Source organism: Anomaloglossus baeobatrachus, chromosome 1, assembly GCF_048569485.1.
Source record: "Anomaloglossus baeobatrachus isolate aAnoBae1 chromosome 1, aAnoBae1.hap1, whole genome shotgun sequence".
NCBI lineage: Eukaryota > Metazoa > Chordata > Amphibia > Anura > Aromobatidae > Anomaloglossus > Anomaloglossus baeobatrachus.
Window position 1 is genome coordinate 876,795,412 of NC_134353.1, and position 25,532 is coordinate 876,820,943.

General features: G+C 45.2%; 1 protein-coding gene across 4 annotated transcripts in view; it reads left to right on the forward strand.

Annotated features, from left to right (window-relative positions):
• PDE4D (phosphodiesterase 4D) overlaps positions 1 to 25,532 on the forward strand; it is a 1,198,511-nt gene that overhangs the window by 818,203 nt on the left and 354,776 nt on the right. Inside the window, exon 1 of one of the 4 annotated variants that reach the window (XM_075326386.1) lies at positions 18,325 to 18,631. The exons of the other annotated variants lie outside the window; for them this stretch is intronic. Coding sequence (XP_075182501.1) covers positions 18,567 to 18,631 — 65 coding nt within the window. The 5' untranslated portion in view covers positions 18,325 to 18,566. Of the gene's footprint in view, positions 1 to 18,324; positions 18,632 to 25,532 lie in introns of those variants that run through there. 4 annotated transcript variants of the gene reach the window in all.

Below are 25,532 nucleotides of genomic sequence, written 5' to 3' on the forward strand. Positions count from 1 at the left end.
GCGATATCGTAGCATGTAAAGCCACCTTCAGTCTCGCTCCTTTTGCTGTTTTTGTCCTGGTATTTTTTCCATAAATGAGGAAAATTAATAGTGTCAGGTAGTGAAATGAGTGTAAATCTACTTTCAGAACATTTTTCCCTGTCCACCACGCGGATCCTTTGTTGTCATAACCTGCTGCTTTCTTTCTTTCTGCCCCTATTGCAGCAGTACGCATTTCTGGAAATACTCATATGAATACAGATATTTCCTTCCTGCCTCCATCATCATGATGAATGACAAGCAGATAATAGTCACACGGACAACACACTGTATTCTGTACTTCGTAGGGTAAATGTGACGGTGCTAAATTTATTGTACTGTCCCTAGAAGAGGAAGGATGTGGTCTGTCTGCCTGCTGTATTGATACACTTTGTGTATGTCTGGCATAATTTAGTAATATTTTCATGTACTTTTCCTGCATGTGTAAACTTTGTGAAACACCAGATATGTTGTACCTAAAGGTTGTCCATCAATGGACAAAGGCACTTTAAAAACAAGCTTCTACTATACAGCTGCCAGGACAAAAGCTTAGGGAGCTTAGGTGTCTCTGCCTGGCATCCAGCTGGAAAGGACATTTGACTCCTCCCTAATATTATTTTCAGCTGGATGCAAAGAATAGCATACACCCCATATTATTAGCACACACTTGTATATTTTTTATAATTAGTGGTGTAAGAACAACTTTCGGCCAGATTTTATATTTAGTTCATAATTTTCACGTGTTCGGTGACATCCATTAATACCTTACTGAAAGGTAAAATGTAGTCTCGTATGTTCATATGAACATATTTTTGGTCCATGTGTTATCCATGGACAATTCACAGACCACTGTTGGCCTATATGCTAATGCACATAGGTTATTCTGGGCCGATATAAGGGCCTGATTGGTGCATGTCTGCACCCGGCACAGTACGGACACTGAGCTGCACACAGAGCCACTCACATCTGTAATCTGCAATTAATGATGAGTGAGTTTTGAAATATTCGGATTCACGATACTCGTAACGAGTACTATTTAACAGTCACGTACGCATTCCGAATAGTGTGTGCAAGTCAATGGGGAATACTCGCAATGCAAAGAGTAACCCAAATGCTGCACTATTCGCTACTCGCATGAATAAACATATAGCTGGGATGATTTAGAAAAGCCTGCACTCGCAGGTGCTTGGACCCGATGGTCTTTGAGGTCCCTTCCAACTCTACCAGTCTATGGTTCTATGATTCTATGGAATAGTGCAGCATTCGGGTTACTCATTACATTGCGAGTATTCCCCATTGACTTGCATTGCACACACTATTCAGAATGCATACGCGGGTATTAGACAGTACCTGTTATGAGTATCGCGAATCCGAGAATTTCGAAAAGCGCTCATCATTATCTGCAATGTGACTTTTCCGCTTGTCTGAGCTTGGTCTTAGGTCTTATTCGGACGTGTATCTGGCACATATGTATTGTATCCGGGATTTTTCGGATACAACATGTACCCATTATAATCTATGATGCTCTTCACATGCATGCTCATTTTCTTTCCAGCATCATGGATGAATAGGTCCAATACAAGTCTATGGGTCTGTGAAAAACATGTAGCACACACAGTTGGTATCAATGTACAATCCATGTGCTATCTGTATATAACACTGCAAAGAATAGGAAAAGCTTTGTCATTTATTTATTCATCCATGAAAAACACTGATGACTGATGGTAAAAACGGACTGTACTGATGACACATGGATCCAAAACACTGAGGACTCCGGTACCATTTTTTTTTCCACATATATGTTTAAACAGAGGCAAGTGATTGAAGTCTTATAGTGTAATTCTGGGCATGGATGGCTCATTAAGTATAAAAATCACCAATACATAAAATCTAATATAGTATACAATAATGCACAATGCCAAGAAGAATCCTTAAATGCCGTATTACAACCAATGCTCAGTAACACTGCTTTATAGTGGTGAAAATATCCTACCATATAGTGCTGAAATAATAATGTAATATGAACGAGGCCCCACTCAGTCAGCATGTCCCACGCTGTACCTTTTTTTACTGTCTATATCAGGGGTCCCCAACCTGTAGCTCAGGAACCACATGTGGCTCGCGGGCCCATCGTGTGTGGCTCGCAGCTGTCTGCCAGCTAGGTGCATAAGCACCAGTTCTTGCCAACAGCTTTGAAGAGCAGGTCTCCGGATGGTGACATTTGTGAGTAGCTCCACACACAAGAGCAGATGAATGTAGGAACCCCTGGATCTTGGTATACTGCCTTGTGGTGATTTCTCTGGAGAAGCTTTGTCAGGTCCGCTTTACACGCTGCGACATAGCTAGCATTTGCTGGCGATGTCGAGCGCAATAGCACCCGTCCCCGTCATACGGCCGATATGTGGTGATCGCTGCCATAGCAAACTTTATCGCTACGGCAGCACCACACGCACATACCTGTTTAGCGACGTCGCTGTGACTGCCGAACAATCCCTCCCTCAAGGGGGAGGTGCGTTCGACGTCACCGCGACGTCACTAAGCGGCCGGCATCCAAATATAGCAAATTCTAAACCAGTAGGTATCAGAGAGAAATTCCAACATGTACAGTTAATGCAGATTATAGCAACATGTGATGATAAAACTTAACCTTTAATTGGGTTATTAAAAATAACGTAAATACAGTGATCCCAACACCAATAAAAACCAGAAAAAATGTTGAGGCCAATTGGTTCATATATTCATGGCGTCAATATATTTCAATGTACAGGGGAACGAAAAAACGTTCACCCCTTACCATCAACATGGGAAGAAAACCTTGTATGTCAATAACTGTTAGTGGCACCACCAGTAAGCTAAATTTATTGGTAGATATATATAGCCTGCCGAACATGTGTGTGATCACAATGGGGATAATATGCCACTTGACCCAATCAGCACTAATGCCTGAAGGCATGAATGAGTGTAATTATTTGCCCAGCTATTTATGCATATGCGACATACCATCAAGGGACAATTTAAACAGAAACGTGCATCGTCACTTGACCCAGTCGGTGTTAGTGCCAGAAGGCAAGAGTGAATGCAATCATTTACCCAGCTGATCATACATATACAATAAACCATAAAGGGACAAATTAAGCGGAGACATGTATCGTTAATAATACTATCCAAAGGATGCTAACTCCCAAATGGATGTCATATGCCAAATACCAATTATATCTTCCAGCGAGAAGCATATAAGCAGAAAAAACGATACAAAATCAAAGCCACTTTGAGTGGAACAGTCTCACCCAATTCCTTCGTCCCATGGATGGATCAAGGTTCTCCCGTGTTGTTTGGTCCACGTACCGGCACGGTGGGAGTCATGGCTTGGTCACCAGCCCTGTTTGGGATTCAACTGACCCTTTAATTATGCACAATGACTCCCGCCCTTACAAGGGCAGTCCACAGCTAGCCCTGTTGTGGCTGACCCTTGGTGAACAAAAACAGGTGACTCCCGACGCGTTTCACAATGTCTGTTCATCAGGGGAGGCATGAAACACCTGTGACTTCAGCGGTGGCTCAACACAGAGCTCTAACCTATACGGCCTGGTATCCACTAAGCGGCCGGCCAATAGAAGCGGAGGGGCGGAGATGAGTGGGATGTAATATCCCGCCCACCTTCTTCCTTCCTCTTTGCCGGCGGACGCAGGTAAGGTGAGGTTCCTCGTTCCTGCGGTGTCACAAATAGCGATGTGTGCTGCCGCAGGAACGATGAGCAACATCATACCTGCAGCTGCAATGATAATTGGGAATGGACCTGCATGTCACCGATTAGCGATTTTGAACGTTTTTGCAACGATTCAAAATCGCTTATAGGTGTCACATGCAACGACATTGCTAACGCGGCCGGATGTGCGTCACAAATTCCGTGACCCCAACGACATCGCTTTAGCGATGTCGTAGCGTGTAAAGCGGCCCTTATGCGGGCATCACGCGGTACGATCTATCGTGCGATCGCACAAGCGATCGTACCCGCCCCCGTCATTTGTGCGTCACAGGTAATTAGTTACCCGTGGCGCACAAAGTCGTTAAATTGCCGTCACACGTACTTACCTGCTGAGCGATGTCGCTGTGTGAGGTGAACATCCACTTCCTGAAGGGGGTGGGACGTTCGACGTCACACAGCGGCCGGCCAATAGAAGCAGAGGGGCAGAGATGAGCGGGACGTAAACATCCCGCCCACCACCTTCCTTCCGCATAGCCGGCGGGAGCCGCGGGACGCAGGTAAGCTGTGTTCATCGTTCCCGGGGTGTCACACGGAGCGATGTGTGCTGACCCGGGTATGATGAACAATCTGCGCAAATAAGATTAAACGATTTTTTAAAAATGAGCGACTTGTACACGATACACAATTTACAACCGATTAAGAGTAGCTCTTAGGTGTCACACGAGACGACGTTGTGAACGATGCCGGATGTGCGTCACGAAAACCGTGACCCCGACGACATATCGCACGATAGATCGTCTCGTGTGACGGCCGCATCAGTCTTTATACCAGTAATGGGGCTCTGGGTGTCATTACTGGAACTAAATATGGCTCGCGATCTTCTCTCAGAGGTGAATGTAGCTCTCAAGGTCAGAAAGCTTGGGGACCTCTGGTCTGTATAATGGGAAAGTCTTCCCACCGCAATGCTTTAAGAAAACAATGAAAATCACTACAGACATAAGATATTTTAGGCACACTATAGATCTTTGTTTGTTTCTTCCATAAATGACCGAACACTGATGAAAACCTGCTCCAGCACAGTGTGTCAGTTTTATTCATCATTTTTTCATCCGGTTTAGGGCACGTTGAGATGCACATATAATCCTCCTGGTGTCATACGGACAGCACACTGACCAACGTATGTCAAAGTGCTAGTTCATATAAACGTTTATACACCTGGACCAATGACAGAGTATAAAAAATGGCAGCATGTGCAGTGGTGACCTAGAAACCACCACTGTAGAAGATTCAAATACAATACACTAGTCGAGATTGCAGAACCAAGGGTAGGTATATTGTCAGACAGGAATGAACGTTTTGTAAGTGAATAGTGGAAGTTATCCTGGCAACAGTTAAGCTTTAATACACAGAAACTCCTAGCTGGGACTCGCCATATGTTTGTCGCTCCACTATTATAGAAAATACTACACCAACAAACTTTGCAGTACAGTTGATTAATAACTACACTGCAATAGCGACCTAGCTGGCCTTTACTACTCAGGCCACGCGTCTACCACGCTCTAGCTACGCCCTACAAATAGTGCACAATGGTACAGACTCAGTTTTGTCGAGAAAGAACAGGTCTACTCCTGGGATTCCATGCGGTGATCCTCGTCAGTGCGCATTTCTCTACAGGGCTAGGGGGGAACTCTTCTTCCTCGGAATCGCTGTCTTCAGAAACATCTCGGTTCCGTACTCTCTCATGGTCAAGCTCTCAGTAGCTATTGCAGCTGGCACCATAACTCTTCTCAAACCTCTGCTCATGGATAGAACACAGGAAACGTTCTTCTTCCTCTCTCAGGCAACCCAACTGCGCCAGTTCCCACCTAAACTCTTCTCCCGCTCTTTCGCTTTCACAAACGTTTTGGAGCAGGGTAGTCCAAGTTCAAAGTTCTATAGGGGGAGCGCCGTCTGAGCTAGCCAATCCATAACATGCAGAACAACAAGGGAGCACACTGTTTTAAAGTCGTAGTACCTTCCACCATATCATATAAGTGATGCCACTACACATGCACTTCTTTGATCCAAATTCTGGGTGAGACTCACCCATTTTAAGTCAAAGGTCTGTGTTAAAACAATTCACATATGGATTACCACACACGTCATATGTTTTCATGGATCCATTACAATTATTGACATAGGTAGCTGTATTAGGCCTTTATTATTTATCATATCATTCATGTAATAATTGGACGCCGCACAGATACAAAACAGACATACAGATGGCATATGGCTGTAATCATTAGACATACCAATTCCTACATATCACAATGTTAATGAAAAATGACCTGTCTGAACCCAGCCTTGGTCGTCTGCAGAAAAAAAATGATCGAGGTTTCTGAGACTTCTCATAAGAAACAGTCAGTGAAAATCGGACCACACTAGGATGCAGTTAGGTCGCCATCAGTGTGCTGTCCAAGGCTTGTATGAACCCATAGTGTCAGATCAAACCCTGACATATCTCTGCGTATTTTTGTGCGGGATTTTGTAGATGCTCAGTTCTAAAGTGTGTTCCGTTACAGCAGTAGATGGCTACATAAATAAGTTGCACTATTACTTCTGGTCAGCGGGTGCATTACGGGTCCTATTTATCATGATTCATGCATGGCTCTGCCGTCTGAGCTGGTGCATGTATCCTGCCTCCGGGGTTTAGGTCCCTTGGGAGGGGCCTGCTCTTTCTGGCCTCGTTCCAGGGGTCTTGCTATTATATCTTGGTCCTGCTACCTCCAGGATGCCACCGGTAATATTTCCGGCTCTGCTGCGAGCACTGTTCCTCAGGGAAGTTCTCTGTTTCTTGTCCTGCTACCCAGTACTGTTCGTCCTGACCTCTGTTGCTCCTCCTCTACCTCTGTTTCACCAACCTGACCTGACCTCCATTTCTCCAGCCTGTCCTGACCTCCGTCCCTCCTTCCTGACCTTACCTCCGTTCCTCCCTGTCCTCCGAACTCCGGTCCTGTTCCTTGTCCTATACTCCCTCCCCTGTGATTACTTGCTCTCCAGATATCTGACCTCAGCTCTGTTCTTTGACATTGGCTTGTTTTCATAGACCCTGACTGATCGATTATCCCTGCTCTTGTGTTAGCGACCTCTAGTGGGCTTCTGTCTTACTGCACTCAGGAGTTCTCTTTCTACCTGAGTCCCAGCGCCCCCTAGTGGTAGCTTGACATTATTAGCCCGACTTGTTCTTGTGTACAGAAAAACGTGTATTTCGTTTGTTGTTTCTCCAAAATTGTAGCTACCATTGTAGTTTCCACTGTTTGTTTCTATTCAGGATGAAAGCATAGCAATTCTTTGCTGTTCATCTTGTTCAGTGCCTGAAAACACAGATGCCTAACCTCCTTACTGTTTTTCTAGCTTTGAACAATCCCATGTACACGCTGAGTCCTCCAGTATCTCAGCCTATTCAGCTGTTCACCGCACTATCTGCTCAGAATTCGCATTTATGGCCCCTGCTGCGTATAGGCGGCCAGACTTGGCTGACGGCGCATTTCCTGTTTTTAATATTGTGGTGTTTAATATGGAAACTCTGGCTTGGACCGTCTGTGTGGGACGATATTTGCTTTTATTTGCCATTTTATATGATTTTAATGCTATTTGGATTACTTTATCTAAAGTGGTGGGAGTAGTTCCACATATCAGTAGTGGATATAGTGGCATGCAAAAGTTTGTGCACTCCTGCTGAAAATTACTATTACTTTGAACAGTTTAGGAAGTTGAAGATGAAATTAACTCTAAACGGTATAAAATTAAATCTAACAAAAAGGAAAATAGATCATTGCAAAAGTTTAGGCACCCGTTATGGTTAGTACCTAGTAGAACCCCCTTTTGAACGTATCATAGCTAGTAAACGCTTTTTGTAGCAGCCAAAAAGCTTTCAACTCTTGCTTGAGGAATTTTCATCCATTCTTCCTTGGAAAAGTCTTCCAGTTTTGTGAGATTCCTGGCTCGACTTGCATGCACTGCTCTTTTGAGGTCTAGTCAAAGATTTTGAATAATATTCAGATCAGGGGACTGTGAGGGCCATTATAAAACCTTCATCTTGCACCTTTTGAGATCGTCTATTGTGGATTTTGACGTGTGTTTAGGATTATTAACCATTTGTAGAAGCCAACTTTTCAACTTGAGCTTTTTTACAGATATTTGCATCAAGAATTTTGTTGAAATTTCATTGAGTTCATTCTTCTCTCTACCTGTGAAATGATCACTATGCCTTTGGCTGCAACACAGCCCCAAAGCATGATTGATCCTGCCCCATGCTTAATGGTTGGTGAGCTGTTCTTTTCCTAGATTTCTGTGCCCTTTTTCTGAACACCTACCTGTGATCATTGTGCCCAAAGAGTTCTATTTTAACCTCATCAGTCCATAGGACTTGTTTCCAAAATGCATTAGGCTGGTTTAGATGTTCTTTTACATACTTCTGACACTGAATTTTATGATGAGGATGCAGGAGAGGTTTTCTTCTGATGACTTTTCCATGAATGCCATATTTGTGCAGGTGTCTCTGAACAGTAGAAAAACGTGCCAGAACTCCAGAGTCTGCTAAATCTTCCTGAAGGTCTTTTGCAGTCAGGCGGGGGTTCTAATTTACCTCTGTAGCAATTTTACAAGCAGTTCTCACAGAAATTTTGCTTGGTTTTCCAAATCTTATCTTGCCCTTCACTGTTCCTGGTAACTGCAATTTTTTACATACAGTTTGAACTGAGGAAATGGCAACTTGAAAATGCTTTGCTATCTTCTTATAGCCTTCTGCTCTATGGACCTCCACCAGTTTCATTTTCAGAGTGCTAGACAGCTGCTTAAAAGAACCCATGGCTGCTGTTTGTTTTTTTAGGGCCAAGGTTAAAGGAGGCTGGATTTTTATAAAGCTGTGAAACTTGTATTACCTGACCTTTCCTAAAGATGATAGTGAACAAGCCATAACTCTATTAAGGTCCGAAACCTTGGTCAAAGTTATCTGAGCACATACATCTCCAATGGTGTCCAAACTTTTGCATGTGCCCATTTTCCTTTTTGTAATTTTTAAATGGAAGAGATGAAATGTTTGGGTTTTTTTTCCTAAAATTACAAAGGAAATCTGTCATCTTTAACCTTATGCCTTTTAGAGATCATTTCTTCTTCAACTTGCTTAACTGATCACAATAATAGTCGTTTTGACCAGGGGTGCCCAAACTTTTGCATGCCACTGTACCTGTTGTATCTCTTTCTGATTTATACCCCTATACTATTTAGAGATTATGGGGTACTTTGCACACTACGACATCGCAGGTGCGATGTCGGTGGTGTCAAATCGAAAGTGACGCACATCCGGCGTTGCTGTCGACATCGGAGTGTGTAAATCGTTTTTGATACGATTAACGAGCGCGAAGCGTCGAAATCGTATCATCGGTGTAGCGTCGGTCATTTCCATAATTTCGGAAGGACCGATGTTACGATGTTGTTCCTCGTTCCTGCGGCAGCACACATCGCTGTGTATGAAGCCGCAGGAGCGAGGAACATCGCCTTACCTGCGTCCCGGCTGCAATGAGGAAGGAAGGAGGTTGACGGGATGTTTACGTCCCGCTCATCTCCGCCCCTCTGCTTCTATTGGCCGCCTGCCGTGTGACGTCGCTGTGACGCCGCACGACCCGCCCCCTTAGGAAGGAGGCGGTCGCCGCCCAGAGCGACGTTGCAGGACAGGTGAGTGCATGTGAAGCTGCCGTAGCGATAATATTCGCTACGGCAGCTATCACAAGATATCGCAGCTGCGACAGGGGCGGGGACTATCGTGCTCGGCATCGCAGCAATCGGCTTGCGATGTCGTAGTGTGCAAAATACCCCTAAGTGTTTTATAAAAGAGGTCAAGAAGATTTGCAGGACCCTGGTCCAGCATACACATCTCTACTCTGTGGCAACCGGGCAAGGATCCAGCGAATTTCAGTTCGCACTGAAATGTAGACATCTTGGGCATCTCTCTGGCACTTACAACGTCAATGCTACATCATAGCTTTGCAAGAGGCCTAGTCACTAGGTCTTGTGTGAAATCATGACGTTTGGGTGCCGCCTGAGGAAGTTTGCCGGACACTGGTCCAGTAGCCATGGAGTACGGACATGGATGCCAGACTAGGGTCCTGCAAATCTTTATACTCCTTTTTAGTGTGTTTGTTGTCACGCTAAGTTGTAGCTAAAGGGATAGAGTGGTTACCTTTTCATCATGGTCCTTAGACAATGTGGAACATTGGCCACTTTTCAAGATTGAAGACATCAGCATTAAAAACAAGTTACTTTATAAGTGAGGGCCTTGATCCACATTTTGCCAAGGGACACCTTACACCTCTTTTTTCCCCACTTATTTCCTTCTAATACTATCGTATTTTGGCCTTATTCAGTATATAAAAGAAAATTATCCAGCCACACCACCAGCCAAGAAAGTTCTAAGTATTCTTGTAGTAGATACCAGATTAAATCAAATGTATTGTTCTTGGCAGGAGTTTAGATCTTGATTTCTGAGGAATAATGTGTTATTGCTTTCTTCGAACTAACAAAAAACAATAAATGTGCGTGTTTTTCATTATAATATTAGCACAGCTGCAAACTGGGCAATCCCTTGAGCAGCAACTACAGATGTAGCCAAGTTTACCTTAATCATAACACAGCACTGGGATATCAGGACAGTGTAATGTGACAACAAACCTGACATTGGTCAGTTGATTGTGCATTGTTACAAATTATCTACTACTTGGACAACCCCTTCTCAATCACCACGTTTGACCCCATTAAAATATTAACGCTCATGCTCGCCTCCAGGGCCAGTGCTGTTCCAGCGGTGTTGGGACTTTCTCATCCAAGGCTCACGTTAAGTTGTTGCATCACGTGAGCCCTGCTCCCAATCATCACCGGCTTTTCTCTCCCTACCTTCGGATGAATTGAACATCAAGAGGAAGTCAAAGATGCGGCTGACCGCTCGCTTTCTATTGATATTTCTGAAGGTGGGTAGAGGGAAGCCAGCGCTGATTGGTCACTGGGCAGACGTGATGTAACAACTTAACATAAACCCCGGGAAAGCGATTGCTGGCACTGCTGGAACAGCACCGGGCCTAAAGGTGAGTATAAGTGTTGTTAGTTTATCGAGTGCAAACATGATGATTGAGAAGGGGTTATCCAAGTAGTGGACAAACCCTTTAAAGGGAACCTGTCACCAGATTTGGGGCCTATAAGCTGCGGCTACCACCAGTGGGCTCTTATATCTAGCATTCTAATGTGGCGCCCCAGGACCTGGTCGCCACAACAGCATTGCCCCTCCAAAGGGTTGATGCTGAGCCTGGAGGTAATTGGGGGGTCTATTGGCCAGTAAGTTTAACATCCAACGCAGTTCTCCCTCAGGCCAGCAGGGGGAGCTCTGAACCTGGAATTCCAGGGAGCATTCCTTAAGTCTGACCTGAGGGAGGAGTTAGTGTTCAGTCTGTAGGAGAAAGCAGAGAGTGCAGATGCAGAGTGTGCTGTCCTGTGGAACTGGGGCCTAGAGCTGGAGCAGCTTGGCCCAGTGAAACAGGAGGAGCAGAGAGGCACAGAAGAGACTCGGACATCGGAGTCTGTGGCCACCAGGGCCTAAAATTCTCCCTGGTAGCCGAATCCGAAGGGCAGGAGAGCTGCAAGCACCTAGCCCATAAACAGCCCGAAGGTACAGCTGCATCATCAGGGCCTGGTGTGGACTCCAGCAGAGAAGCACCAGAGAGGGCCTGCGCGGCCTACCACAGAGGGAAAGGGACGTACCACCCGTCCCAGCAGCAAGAGGGCCATTGCTAAATTCAGAGAGCAGGGTCCTATCACAAAAAGGGAAATAACAGGAGTAGGCCTCATACTCATCTGGCCAAAACGACATCTCAGTTACTTCCAGGCCGGCCGGAGCCCTCTAGGAGGAGAAGGTAAAGAGACTGTTGTTTGTGCCTGTTTCTTTCACTGCCTGTCGGCCCTGCACCGTGTTATCCACACAACACCATAGACTCTCACGAGCACCAACAGTGTCCCCGGGGCACCGCTCCACCTGTGGGGAGCAGTACCACCATTGCCATATCATCACCCCGGAGGCCTCACACAGCAGCGGCGGCTTAATAGCCGCAAACCACAGGTGGCGTCACGAAATAAAAACTTTAATTACTCCCAAGTCACCAGCCATTTTAACTGACACCCACCAGGGCCACGGAGTCGGGCCCCGCCACCACTGACGACCCCCGGACTAGTCCGGCCCGGCACCGGGTGTCCCATAGCCCTGGGGTGGGCGAGTCACTAACATGCTGTATATAAGAGCCCAGGCCGCTGTGTAGAACATAAAAATCACTTTATAATACCTAAACGGTCGGTGTGGTGGAGTTGGGTCATATGGGTGTCTCCGTTCTCCGGTGTCGGTGCCTCATCTTGTGTCCTCCTTCTTCTGAAGCCGTGGTGCATGACACGTCCTACGTCATACACACTTGCGGAATTGAGGTCCTGCGCAGGCACAATTTGATCTGCCTTTAGCAGGGCAGATAAAGGTATTATAGTGCGCCTGCGCGGGACCAGCGAGTGTGTATGACGTAGGACGTGTGATGCACACAGGCTTCAGAAGGAGCACGGAGATGGTCGAAAGAGGAGGCATCGGAGAAAGGAGACGCCCATATGACCCAACTACACAAAGTATGAATCTTTTATAACTAATAATTATAAAAACCAAATCCAGTATTTGAACTGAAATGAAAAAATGGTTAATGGTTTTTGTTTTTACTGTCAAGACACTTCTATGAAATGCAAGATATTTGATCCTCTCTAAATGGGAGCATGTGTAACAGTAGATATACAGTGATACATTGTAGTGTTTTAGTAAAAATACCAGCAATACCGTAAATCCCCAGTAGAGGGCATCTTTTATATAACAAAGTTACAGATAGAGCAAAGTTAATGGGGCAGGCTCCGTGACTTCATGCTGGGAGCTCATATATAACGCTGGCTGGCAGTAGTGGGGTGCACAAACATCCCCACAGATTAAGAATTAAATATTTAATATGAGATGCTGGGTTTCCTAGATATTGTGGATTATCGGATAAGTTAATCCTTATTGTTACTTTGATGCTGAGTGCACTGGTGTTAGGGACAGTCCAGATGCCTTTTTCATTCTCATATGGTAAGATATATTGAACAGTTGTAACAGATCATGTTATGTGCATTATTAGTAAAATAACTAGGATCGCTTTCCTGCAGTCCTATGCAAAACCACAATGCACTGCAGAGTATATGCATCGTAATAGACATCACTTGTGGACTCCTGATGTTTGGTTCTGCTCACTAAACGGACTGTTGAAGTCCAATTACACCGGTCAACCGCCAACACTAGTTGACTGCCAATTAACCACTTGTTTTTTCATCAGCGTTAGTTTATTAACCTGTTTAAACAGGCAGAACACTAACGATCTGTAATAGTGTGTAGGTTCCATGGTTCTCCACATCGCAAGTCCACAATGGTCACGGGTAACAAATCTATGGGCTCATTCAAATGTCCATTTTTTTCTCATCTATTTAAAAACTCATCAATTTTTTCAGCGTTTGGTGACTGGATCAGTTTTTACCATGAGAATTTCATCAGTTTTTTTTGTACACAACAAAAAACAAAAGCGATTTAATTTCTCAGGCTTCTCCCAACAAATACTCAGTAAAAAATGGAAATCAGACGGACGCAGTTAGGATGCCATCTGTGCTCTGTCCGACATCTTCACAAACCCTTAGGCTATGTGCGCACGTTGCGTCGGAGTACCTGCAGTTTATTCTGCACGTTTTCCTTCCCTTGGTTTTTGACCAAATGGCTTTTGGCCATTTTTTAGCGCTAAAAACGCATGCGTTTTTACCGCGTTTTTAGTGCGTTTTCTGCGCTTTTTACCTGCATTTTCACCTGCGTTTCTGCAGATGCGTTTTGTAGATCAAGACACTGAGAAATAAAGTTGGACTAGTCAAAAAGAATGAAAAAAGAGAAAAAAGGATAAAATTAACTTAATAAAACTATATGGAAAATTATCAATTAAAATGAAATAATAGCGGTTATGCACATTATACCAGAAAAATAGGTAAAGTTTATTATTTTTTAGCATTTAAATTTTCGGTTATTGTGTGTGTGTAAAGGAACATTAGAACCCATTAATTTTTGGCCAGAAAAGCATGCGTTTTTGGAGCCAAAAACGCAGTGGAAAAGCAGGTAAAAAGCATGAAAAACGCAGGAATTGTGATTTTGGTTGCTTTTTGCCATTTCTCATTGACTCCAATGTTAATGAAACGCTGCAGAAATGGCAAAAACAACTGACATGCTGCTTCTTTTTCAGCATGGTTTTTGACCACAAATATGCAAATTAAACGCTGCTGAAAAAAAAGCCAAGTGCAGACAGGATTTCTGCTTTTTCCATAGACTTTGCTGGAAAACAAAAACGCATGCGTTTTGGCACAAACACGCTGCAGCTAAAAACGCTGCAGAAACGCGGAAAAAAACGCAACGTGCGAACATAGCCTTAAGGCCACTTTACACACAGAGATAAATCTTTGGCAGATCTGTGGTTGCAGTGAAATCATGGCCATATTGTTCCATTTGTACACAGCCACAAACCTGGCACTGATTGTCCACAATTTCACTGCAACCACAGATCTGCCGCAGATTTATCTCTGTGTGTAAAGTGGCCTTTAAACTGGAATTAGTGAGTTTGATTCAAGACTTGGATAAAAAACAGACATATCTTTGTTTTTTGTGGACCATGACTAAAGATTAAAATGGCTACATGTTCTATCCATGAAAAACCTGGATACATTATGTACGTGAATGAAGTTTAAAAACTTGTAGGTTTACTTTTAAGAGTGAGCTTGTCACATAACTTAGTCTTACATAGAACCATGTTATTTAACGCGACTAGTAATTTCTGCAATTTACTAATATACAGTAGGTACGGAAAGTATTCAGACCCCTATAACTTTTTCACTCTTTGCATCATTGCAGCCATTTGGTAAATTCAAAAAAGTTTTTTTTCTCATTAATGTACACTCTGCACCCCATTTTGTCTGAAAAAAACAGAAATGTAGAAATTTTTTTGCAATTTTTTTTTTAACAAAAACTGAAATATCACATGGTCATAAGTATTCAGACCCTTTGCTCAGTATTGAGTAGAAGCACCCTTTTGAGCTAGTCCAGCCATGAGTCTTCTTGAGAATGATGCAACAACTTTTCCACACCTGGATTTGGGGATTCTCTGCCATTTTCCCTTGCAGATGCTCTCCAATTCCGTCAGGTTGGATGGTGAACATTGGTGGACAGCCATTTTCAGGTCTCTCCAGAGATGCTCAATTGGGTTTAGGTCAGGGCTCTGGCTGGACCAGTCCAGAATGGTCACAGAGTTGTTCTGAAGCTACTCCTTTGTTATTTTAGCTGTGTGCTTAGGGTGATTGTCTTGTTGGAAGGTGAACCTTAGGGCAAGTCTGAGGTCAAGAGCACACAAAGACGTTTTCTTCCAGGATATCTCTGTACTTGGCCGCATTCATCTTTCCTTCAATTGCGACCAGTCGTCCTGTCCCTGCAGCTGAAAAACACCCCCATAGCATGATGCTGCCACCACCATGTTTCACTGTTGGGATTGTATTGGGCAGGTGATGAGCAGTGCCTCGTTTTCTCCAAACACACCACTTAGAATTATCACCAAAAAGTTCTATCTTTATCTGATCAGACCAGAGAATCTTATTTCTCATAATCTGGGAGTCCGTCATGTGTTTTTTTGCAAACTCTATGTGGGCCTTCATATGTCTTACACTGAGGTGAGGCTTCCATCAGGCCACTCTGCCATAAAGGCCCGACTGGTGGAGGGCTGCAGTGATAGTTGACTTTGTGGAACTTTCTCCCATCTCCCTACTGCATCTCTGGAGCTCAGCCACAGTGATCTTGGGGTTTTTCTTTACATCTCTCACCAAGGCTCTTCTCCCACGATTGCTCAGTTTGGCTGGACGGTCAGGTCTAGGAAGGGTTCTGGCGGTCCCAAACGTCTTCCATTTAAGGATTATGGAGGCCACTGTGCTCTTAGGAACCTTGAGTACTGCAGAAATTATTTTGTAACCTTGGCCAGATCTGTGTCTTGCCACAATTCGGTCTCTGAGCTTCTTGGGCAGTTCCTTTGACCTCATGATTCTCATATGGTATGACGTGCACTGTGAGCTGTGAGGTCTTATATAAACAGGTGTGTACCTTTCCAAATCAAGTCCTATCAGTTTAATTAAACACAGCTGGACTCCAATGAAGGAGTAGAACCATCTCAAGGAGGATCACAAGGAAATGGACAGCATGTGACTTACATATGAATGTCTGAGAAAGGGTCTGAAAACTTATGACCATGTGATATTTTGGTTTGTCTTGTTTAAAAAATTTGCAAACATTTCTACATTTCTGTTTTTTTTTTCTGTCAAGATGGGGGGCAGAGTGTACAATAATGAGAAAAAAAATGAACTTTTTTCAATTTACCAGATGGCTGCAATGAAACAAAGAGTGAAAAATTTAAAGGGGTCTGAATACTTTCCATACCCACTGTACTTTGAATGTGAAAGTTGTCCCTTTCTTCAGTTACAGGCTCTGGTCTTGTGTCCTAGCCGGCCGACCACTGCCCAACTCAGACCTGAACTATATTATTAAAGGGGTATTCTCAAGAGTGGGATTGGGGATAACGTCTGGGGTCCCACTGCTGGGGTGCTTGCTGATACCGAGAACTGGGCTTCCGTAGAGCCCAGTGTGAATGTAGAGGTGGTCGATGATGCTCACTGCAGCTATATTCGTTTTCTGTGGGACCAACAGATATTGCCAAATCCAGCACTGAACTGATCTTCGGCACTCCCAAAAGAATAGATGGAGTAGTAGTGCATATGATCATTCATCGCTCCAGCCACACTGCTGTCAGAATGCTGGTTCTTGGGATTGTATGGGTCCCAGCGGTTAGTCCCCCAAGCAATCAGGAAGTTATCCCCTATTCATTGAATAGGGAATAACTTCTAGTAATGAGTGAGCACTTCCATGCTCAGGTGCTCTGTACTCGTAACTAGTGATGAGCGAGTACTACCATGCTCAGGTGCTCTGTACTCGTAACTAGTGATGAGCGAGTACTACCATGCTTGGGTGCTCGGTACTCGTAACTAGTGATGAATGAGCACTACCATGCACAGTTGCTCGGTACTCGTAACTAGTGATGAGCGAGCACTACCATGCACGGTTGCTCGGTACTCGTAACTAGTGATGAGCGAGCACTACCATGCTAGGGGGCTCAGTGCTCGGAACTAGTGATGAGCGGGCACTACCATGCTCAGGTGCTTGGTACTCGTAACTAGTGATGAACGGGCAGTACCATGCTTACGTGCTCGGTACTTGTAACAATTCGGACGGGCTCGACTCGTGTACAGAGTATAATGGAAGTAAATGGGGAACACAAGCATTTTTCTGGAAGCACTTCCAGAAAAATGCTTAAGTTCCCCATTTACTTCCATTATACTCGGGTATTCAAGTTACGCCAGTCCAAGCGTCCGACTGCTCGTTACGAGTCCCAAGCACCCGAGCATGGTAGTGCCCGCTCATCACTAGTTACGAGTCCCAAGCACCCGAGCATGGTAGTGCCCTCTCATCACTAGTTACGAGTACTGATCACCCGAGCATGGTAGTGCCCTCTCATCACTAGTTACGAGTCCCAAGCACCCGAGCATGGTAGTGCCCTCTCATCACTAGTTACGAGTCCCAAGCACCCGAGCATGGTAGTGCCCTCTCATCACTAGTTACGAGTACTGATCACCCGAGCATGGTAGTGCTCGCTTATCACTAGTTACAAGTATTGAGCACCTGAGCATGGTAGTGCTCACTCATCACTAGTTACGAGTACTGAGCACCCGAGCATGGTAGTGCCCGCTCATCACTAGTTACCAGTACTGAGCACCCGAGCATGGTAGTGCCCGCTCATCACTAGTTACGAGTCCCAAGCACCCAAGCATGGTAGTGCCCTCTCATCACTAGTTACGAGTACTGAGCACCCGAGCATGGTAATGTCCGCTCATCACTAGTTACGAGAACCGAGCATGGTAATGTCCGCTCATCACTAGTTATGAGACCCGAGCATGGTAGTGCTAAAAACTTCCAAACATGAGAATAACCCTTAAATAACCCTTGCAAAACTGATTGATGTGCCAAGGGAATAATTAGATGTGAAATTCTGCTCTGCTCCACGTGTCTGTATAATTATATTAATATTATGGGTTTGATGTTACTTGGTCTCACAATCTCGCACCTCGGTGACGTACATTGGTGTTTGCTCAGGAGTCTCGCTTTGTGTGAGAAGTTCACTGTCGCTGTCATTGTGGGTGGATATTCTTGTTTGCAGGTAAATCCCAAGTGGCTATAGGTGGATAAAAGAATTGTGTTGGCAATCTGGGACTCGGCGGAGCTGTGCTAATGAAAGTGACATTTCCTTGGCATGCCTTACTATGATTCTCCCACTCCTTACTATTTCACGTAACCTTATAAGATCCAGTGTCAGGGAGGCAGCGCAGGAGGCAGCAGAGGTTTCATGTGACCTAGATGGAGAGTACATTGAAGCTGCAGTTCCTCCCCTGGAAATTTAAGACAGAGGATAGAAGCTCTGTCATTTCCTAACCCAGAGCTGAATGGAGATAGGAAGCCGAGCTGCCACAGCTGGGGCTGACCCTCACACATCTTCTCCCCGCTGGATACCAGACTATGGATTACTGTGGAACCTCTGGAAGACGGTCATTTTCCCATAATCACTGACTCCTCTGACTTATCATCATGAGTATTGTGCTGAAGCCAAGATCCCGCTCCACAAGTTCGCTTAGGACAACCGACGGGCTCTGGTAAAGTATACATATAATTTGCACATTTGGTTTTGCTTTACTACCGTAGGCGTAGCAAAGCTGAGTTTGTCATTTGCCTTGTTAGCTGTGATTTTTAAAACGTAAATTATCTGCACTGTCTTAACTTGGTGAGACGACATCGGCTACATCTGTATTTTTGGATTTTTTGTTCTACCGTTTTTGCCATATATAGTCAATGTGCTTGCTTTTTGTAAAATTTGACTTTGTGTTATATATATATATATATATATATATATATTTCTCTGTAATGCATCCCTTGGTAGATAAATTGCTGCTACCAGTGATAAAGTGGTGTTTATGGCAAATGCATGTGATATGTGAGGACCTGCACCTACCGTGTCTCCAGCACAGGAACCCACCTTACGTCGTTGTGTACAGAGAGGTGGCTGCGCATGCGCATTTCTATCAAAGCACTTCTGTGGAATGTCAGAGAATAGCCGGGCACGCTTCCCGTGCACCTGTGGATGTACCATAAATGTCTGGGATGGAAACACTCCTCTAAGACCTCTCATGTCCTCTGTAACCGAGCCGTGACATCTATGCCTCATCCAACTAATGGGCCATATTCACGTTTTTAGGGGTTTATTTTTGGGTTCCCTAATGGAGGACATGTATAGCCCTGGACTTCACCGGATCCTTGGACTGACACTCAAAAACTTTTCAGAACCTCATTAAAGATGCCCAGATTATTGAAAAAATGTGGCATTTGGGTATGTTCAAATGAAGTTTCTTCAGGTCAATTTTTGCGGCATATTCCATATAAAAGTTCATACAAACGCGTCCCAATCTGTGTTGCTATTAATTCGACCCCAATGAATGTGTCTAATCCACCTGCAGACTGGAAATAGTTCACACTGCAAATCATAGAGGATAAAACTAAGGCAGATTCCGCCTTTTTTTTCTGCTTCAGGTTCCACTGCAAATCCAGATTCGATATCTCTGTGTGCACATACTCAAAGACGAAGGGGAACCCATCCCCGGATGATCCCATATCCACTGGTGAACCCTAAGTGGCAAGTATCTGATCAGGACTATCTTTGGAGATTCTGGTATAGGGGGCCCCCTTTCTCCCAAGGACACCATGCTATGGGGTTCCTTTCTTCCAAAACCACCATGCTATGGGGCCCCTTTCTTCCAAGGACACCTTGCTATGGAGCCCCTTTCTTCCAAGGACATCTTGCTATGGAGCCCCTTTCTTCCAAGGACACCATGCTATGGAGCCCCTTTCTTCCAAGGACACCATGCTATGGAGCCCCTTTCTTCCAAGACCACCATGCTATGGGGCCCCTTTCTTCCAAGGACACCATGCTATGGAGCCCCTTTCTTCCAAGACCACCATGCTATGGGGCCCCTTTCTTCCAAGCACACCATGCTATGGGGCCCCTTTCTTCCAAGGACACCATCAGTCCCTATATCCCCTGCCTTGCAGGTTCTGTCTCCACAATATTGACCTTTGGAGATCTTCTGTATGAGTTTCTAAGTAAATATATTCAGCATAGTGTTGTGGGATCAGTCTCCTAGTGTGTCATTAACAAAGCTTATCTGTGTAAGTGCTGAGCCCAGAACAACATGATAGCATGGCAAATATGTACATTGCTGGTGCAAGCACAGAAAGAAAGATGATCTTATTGACAGCGATCAGAAAACAATCATTCATGTGTTTTACAATGAACAGACATCAGCCTGTGATTAACCATTCACATTCACCGCAGCTCAACGATGTGATGATCTGGAGGCGTCCTAAAGCCCTACTGGTATATACTATTCCTCCTCTTCTCAAGTCGAGGCGCCATAAAATGTCATCATTAATAAATCACAGTTACTTTATGGATGGAAAGTGGTTCATAAAATATGAATATTTTCCTTATTTTAGGGGATTATTACAGGTTGATTGGAAAACTTTTGTTCCTGGCATCAGAGCAGGACTTCATGCAGATAAGATGCAGCATCCATCGAGTCTATCTGGGGCCGTTTTGTTCCTCTGGATGTCTGAGATGTCAGATTTCCTTAGGAGTCTTTCTATAAAGTGACATGCTGCAGCAGATGCTGTATCAGGGAGTCGTTCTTTCCTAGAAACATTGCCATAATTCAAGGAAAACGCTATAAGGGTCTCTGTACGAAGCATTGTTTTAGGTTGGTCTCGCCCTAAATCCACCTGAGAAAACACCTAAAAAGAGCCCTATAAAATAGCCTTAGTCATTTACAATGTCAAAATAACATTGCTGTGTTCATGTTCCGCCTTATGACAGGTTTTTTGACCCTGAAGCAGTTAAAACAAGTGACATTATCATTGTCGCGCAGAAGACACCCACTTTTAATACTTAACAGTATAGAGTGAAAGACGCCGGCGGCAGAGTTGGTGCAAAACCGCTGGTGAGGATGTCTAGAGTTTATTTTTTTAATATGGGGCTGAAAACCAACAAGCAGGTAGTGGGCAACTACTTGCCTGTTCTACATAGTGCCAGCTCAGAGCAGTCACTGACTGTTCTTGCCGAGATTCAGCTGCACCACAGCTTTTGCTCTTCCGGGCTTCTCGGTCGACGGGGCAGGCCTGCCGATATGTCAAGGTGATTGATAGCCGGCTTCCGCATTAAGGTAGTGGGGAGCCAGCTGTCAATCATCATGACATCGGCAGTCATGCCCCATCAGCAAAGTAGAGCGGAAGAGAAGAAGCTGCTCTGTCGATGTGATATCAGTGGAGGCCTCTGAATATCTGGCAGGAGAAGTCTATGCCCGCTCTGTTCCGGCAGAGTTAAGCCTGCTTTACACACTACAATATATCTTACGATGTGTCGGAGGGGTCACGTCGTAAGTGACGCACATCCGGCATCGTAAGGTACATTGTAGTGTGTAACAGCCACGTGCGATTGCGAATGAACGGTAAAACGTTCATCGCACGCATGTCGTTCATTCCTCATAAATTGAACGTCAGGTTGTTCTTCGTATCCGGGGTACCACACATCGCAGTGTGTGACACCCCGGGAATGATGAACAGATCTTACCTGCGTCCCGCGGCTCCCGCCGGCAATGAGGAGGAAAGGAGGTGGTTGGGATGTTTACGTCCCGCTCATCTCCGCCCCTCCGCTTCTATTGGCCGGCTGCCGCATGGCGTCGCTGTGACGCCGAACGTCCCTCCCACTCCAGGAAGTGGACGTTCGCCGCCCACATCGAGGTCGTATGGACGGTTAAATACGTGTGACGGGGGTTACTCGTTTGTGCGACACGGGCAACAAATTGAACGTGCCACACATACGATGGGGGCGGGTACGATCGCACACGATATCGTATGCTAGATCGTATGGTGTAAAGCAGGCTTTAGTTCTTAGGCATATTGTACAATTGAAAAATAGTCTTAGATGTCCGCTTTTAGGAACGAGACCGCTGGCTTTTTCCTGAAGCAGCTTCACCTAGGAATACTTGGTAGGTGTGCAAGACCCCTTGTGCTTATAGCCTTAAGTGGTGGCAACACAGCAAATCCACATCATGGTGCTTACACCGTAACACAAGGCAGGTCAGTAATATTGACTATTGAGACTGCAATGTGTATAAAGTTGCAATTTTCTTACAAACCTAGGCTGTTCTCACACAAGTGCATAGCATCAGATGCCGTATGCTAATGACACTCGGCTCAAACTCTGCTGCGAGCGTAAGCCGAGTGTCATTCACTGTGATCCGATTCTTTCACATGCGAGAATGGCGGCACAGGAGCGGGGAAGGAGAGATTAGTTTATTCATCTTTTCCATTGTCTGTCTCTGCATGTATCGGACTGAATGTCATCTGAGTGCAGTCCGATGTTTACAGACTTGTATGGGTGTGAGTGAGCCTAGATACATTGCCGAAATCAGCAGGAGCAAAAACTAGCAGATCTGATTATCACGGGTGACAGACAATCATGTGGTTTTTGGCCATAGAAGGTCACAGCGTCTGGCCACTCAGAATGTTCCCAGACTTTGCATTGTTCCTGCTGTCAGTGTTCATTGGTATAGGTAGCTTTCCTGCTGAATTCATCTCTCCCCCTTTTGGTCTTTGCGGGAGCTCGCCTTCCACCCAGCTGCTGATCATCAGTTTTCTCTTGGTGCTTAAATACTCTTCCTTCCTTGGATTGATGCTAGTGATTTTTTCAGTTCATTCAAGCCTCGGTTACAAGCAGGTGGCTTGTACTCCTCTGTGTTGTCCTTGCTGAAAACTTTGCTGAACTTCTACCTGTGTCATCTGTCGATAAGTAATGCATGCATTTTTCCTCCTTGTGTTGTCTATAGTGTTTAGTGGGGTTGACAAACAGTTCATCCCATCCTTTCCCTATTTAGGGCCCAGCACTAGGGATACCCAGGGTCAGGTATCTGGCTCAGCGCATAGGAGCGGAAGCTATCTAGGGTGGTGAGAGACCCCAGGGACCAGCAGTAGGTTTGGTCAGGGGTCACTATCTTCCCTTTCCCAAGATACAGGGTTTCCCATCCCTTTCACCATTCGCTTGGTACTTCTCCGGACCTAGCGTGACACTGACCTGCATCATTGATTAGCATTGGTGTGAGTGCAATGAGAGATTACATTGCACTTGTCTGATTTAACCCTAATGTGAGCGAGCCCTGTTAGGAAATATATCAGAAAAAAAGACTATGTGCATCTGTTTTTGCCATTGTAGGCTGAGTGCCCTATTATGGGCTCATTATTAAAGCCATATGCATAAGGGTATGTGCCCACGATCAGGACTCACTGCCTCTTGACACAGCGGGTCCTGACCTGCGGGCCCGAGAGTCTCCTCTGCAGGAGACCACAGCTGCTTGTACCCACGAACAGTGTTCCGTGCGCTGCAGTCTGGAAAGATGCACCACATGTCAGTGTTTGCTGTGGAAAAAGCAAGCACAGTGGGCACGGGATTTCTAGAAATCCATCCACTCTGCTTGTACTCTACACTGCAGCGGTTTGGACGCAGCTGAAGCATGCTACATCCAAAACGCTGCAAACACCGATCGTGGGCACACAGCCTTAAGGCCGGTTTATATGCTGCGATATAGTGACCGATATCGCTAGCGTGGGTACCCGCCCCCTTCGGTTGTGCGACACGAGCAAATCGCTGCCCGTGGCGCACAACATCGCGCGGACCCGTCACACTACTTAGCTCCTTACCGACGTCGCTGTGACCGGTGAACCGCCTCCTTTCTAAGGGGGCGGCTCGTTCAGCGTCACAGCAGCGTCACTGAACCGCCGCCCAATAGAAGCGGAGGGGCGGAGATGAGCGGGACATCCCACCCACCTCCTTCCTCACTGCGGGCGGCTGCAGGTAAGGTGAGGTTGCTTGTTCCTGCGGTGTCACACATAGCGATGTGTGCTGCCGCAGGAGCGACGAACAACTTCGTACACCAAGCAGCAGCGATATTCGAGGATAGGGGGGCATGTCACCGATGAGCGATTTTGAGCGTTTTTGCGACGATTCAAAATCGCTCATAGGTGTCACACGCAACGGCATCGCTACAGCGACCAAATGTGCGTCACAAATTCCGTGACCCCAACGAGATCGCTTGAGTGATGTTACAGCGTGTAAAGCCCGCTTTAGGGTTACGTTTTTCCCTCCTTGGTCACTGCACCTTCAGCTCTTTACATTTATGGTAAAATTTAGTTTATTTTGTCGACAACATGAAAAATCCGAAATAAATAATGTAATATCAATACTAAAAATAAAAAAGATAAGAAATGTTTGTAATAAAAAATTAAAATAAAATTCTGCAATCTGAAAACAAAATGCTAAAGAAATAGTATAAATAATTGTTTTTTAGGAAATGAAAGCGCTGACCTGAAGCATTCTTTTGTAATTGTCGGCTTTTCTTCTGCTCTGCTTGCCAAGCAATGTCCACATAGGATCAGGTGTGTGCTAAGCAGCAATCAGTGCTGTCAGTGGGTGACACCAGCGGGATTCATGTGAGACGCAACCCTTCCACTCGCCGGGCACATCACAAGCCGCCCACGTCCCCTGCTAGAATCCAGCGCAACATCGTCATTGTCATTTTCTGAAAATTGCTCCAGGTTTTGAACTTAACTGAAAGATCTAGGAAAACTAATCATCCATACCAATAAACTCCTGCTTAATATCATGTCAGCCTCCTTTGTGCCTCTGAAGTCGCATGGACCGCTGAAGATGTCCTGTGATATCTGCTATTAATATATTAATAGCAGATACTTTAAAGGGTTTGTCCAGGCTCAGGTTCAATGTATGTAGTCAACTCTATGTGACTGCAGACTTGTGAATCCTCACAGTGTGCAGTGTACGCACAGTTAGGACTCTCCGGTGGTGTGTGCGGGTGGGTGCGTGACTGCAAGTATGTGATTTGCATACATGTGGTCCTGTGCCAGCTAGACGTACATGTCAGGCATGTCTAGTCGAAATGTTGCCAGAAGCATGCAAACCACACAAATGCGGTCACCTGTCCACCCACGCTCAGCACCGATGAATCCTCACAGCGAGCACACTGTGAGGATTCATAAGCCTGGAGTCCCATTGAGTGCCTGCAGACTTGAGCCTCAATCCTGGACAACCCCTTTAAGTCCTGTAGGTTAGGAGCTGCAGCCCCAATTATTTGTTTTCCAGCACATCTCACAAGCGCTCAATGGGATTGAGATCTGCCAGGAAAATACATTGAACTCTTTGTCATATTCGCCAAACCATTCTTAACAATAGTAGCAGTGTGGCGCGGACACTATCCTGGTAAAAGAGGCCACTGCCGTAAGAGAATACCATTACAATGTAGGAGTCTACTCGGCCTGTACAGTTTTCAGGCAGATAGTCCATGTCCAAGGAACTTCCACATCAATGTCAGGACCTAAGATGTCACAGCAAAACCTTGCTTAGTCGTCTTGCCTTATTCCCGTTGTGTATCCTGGTAC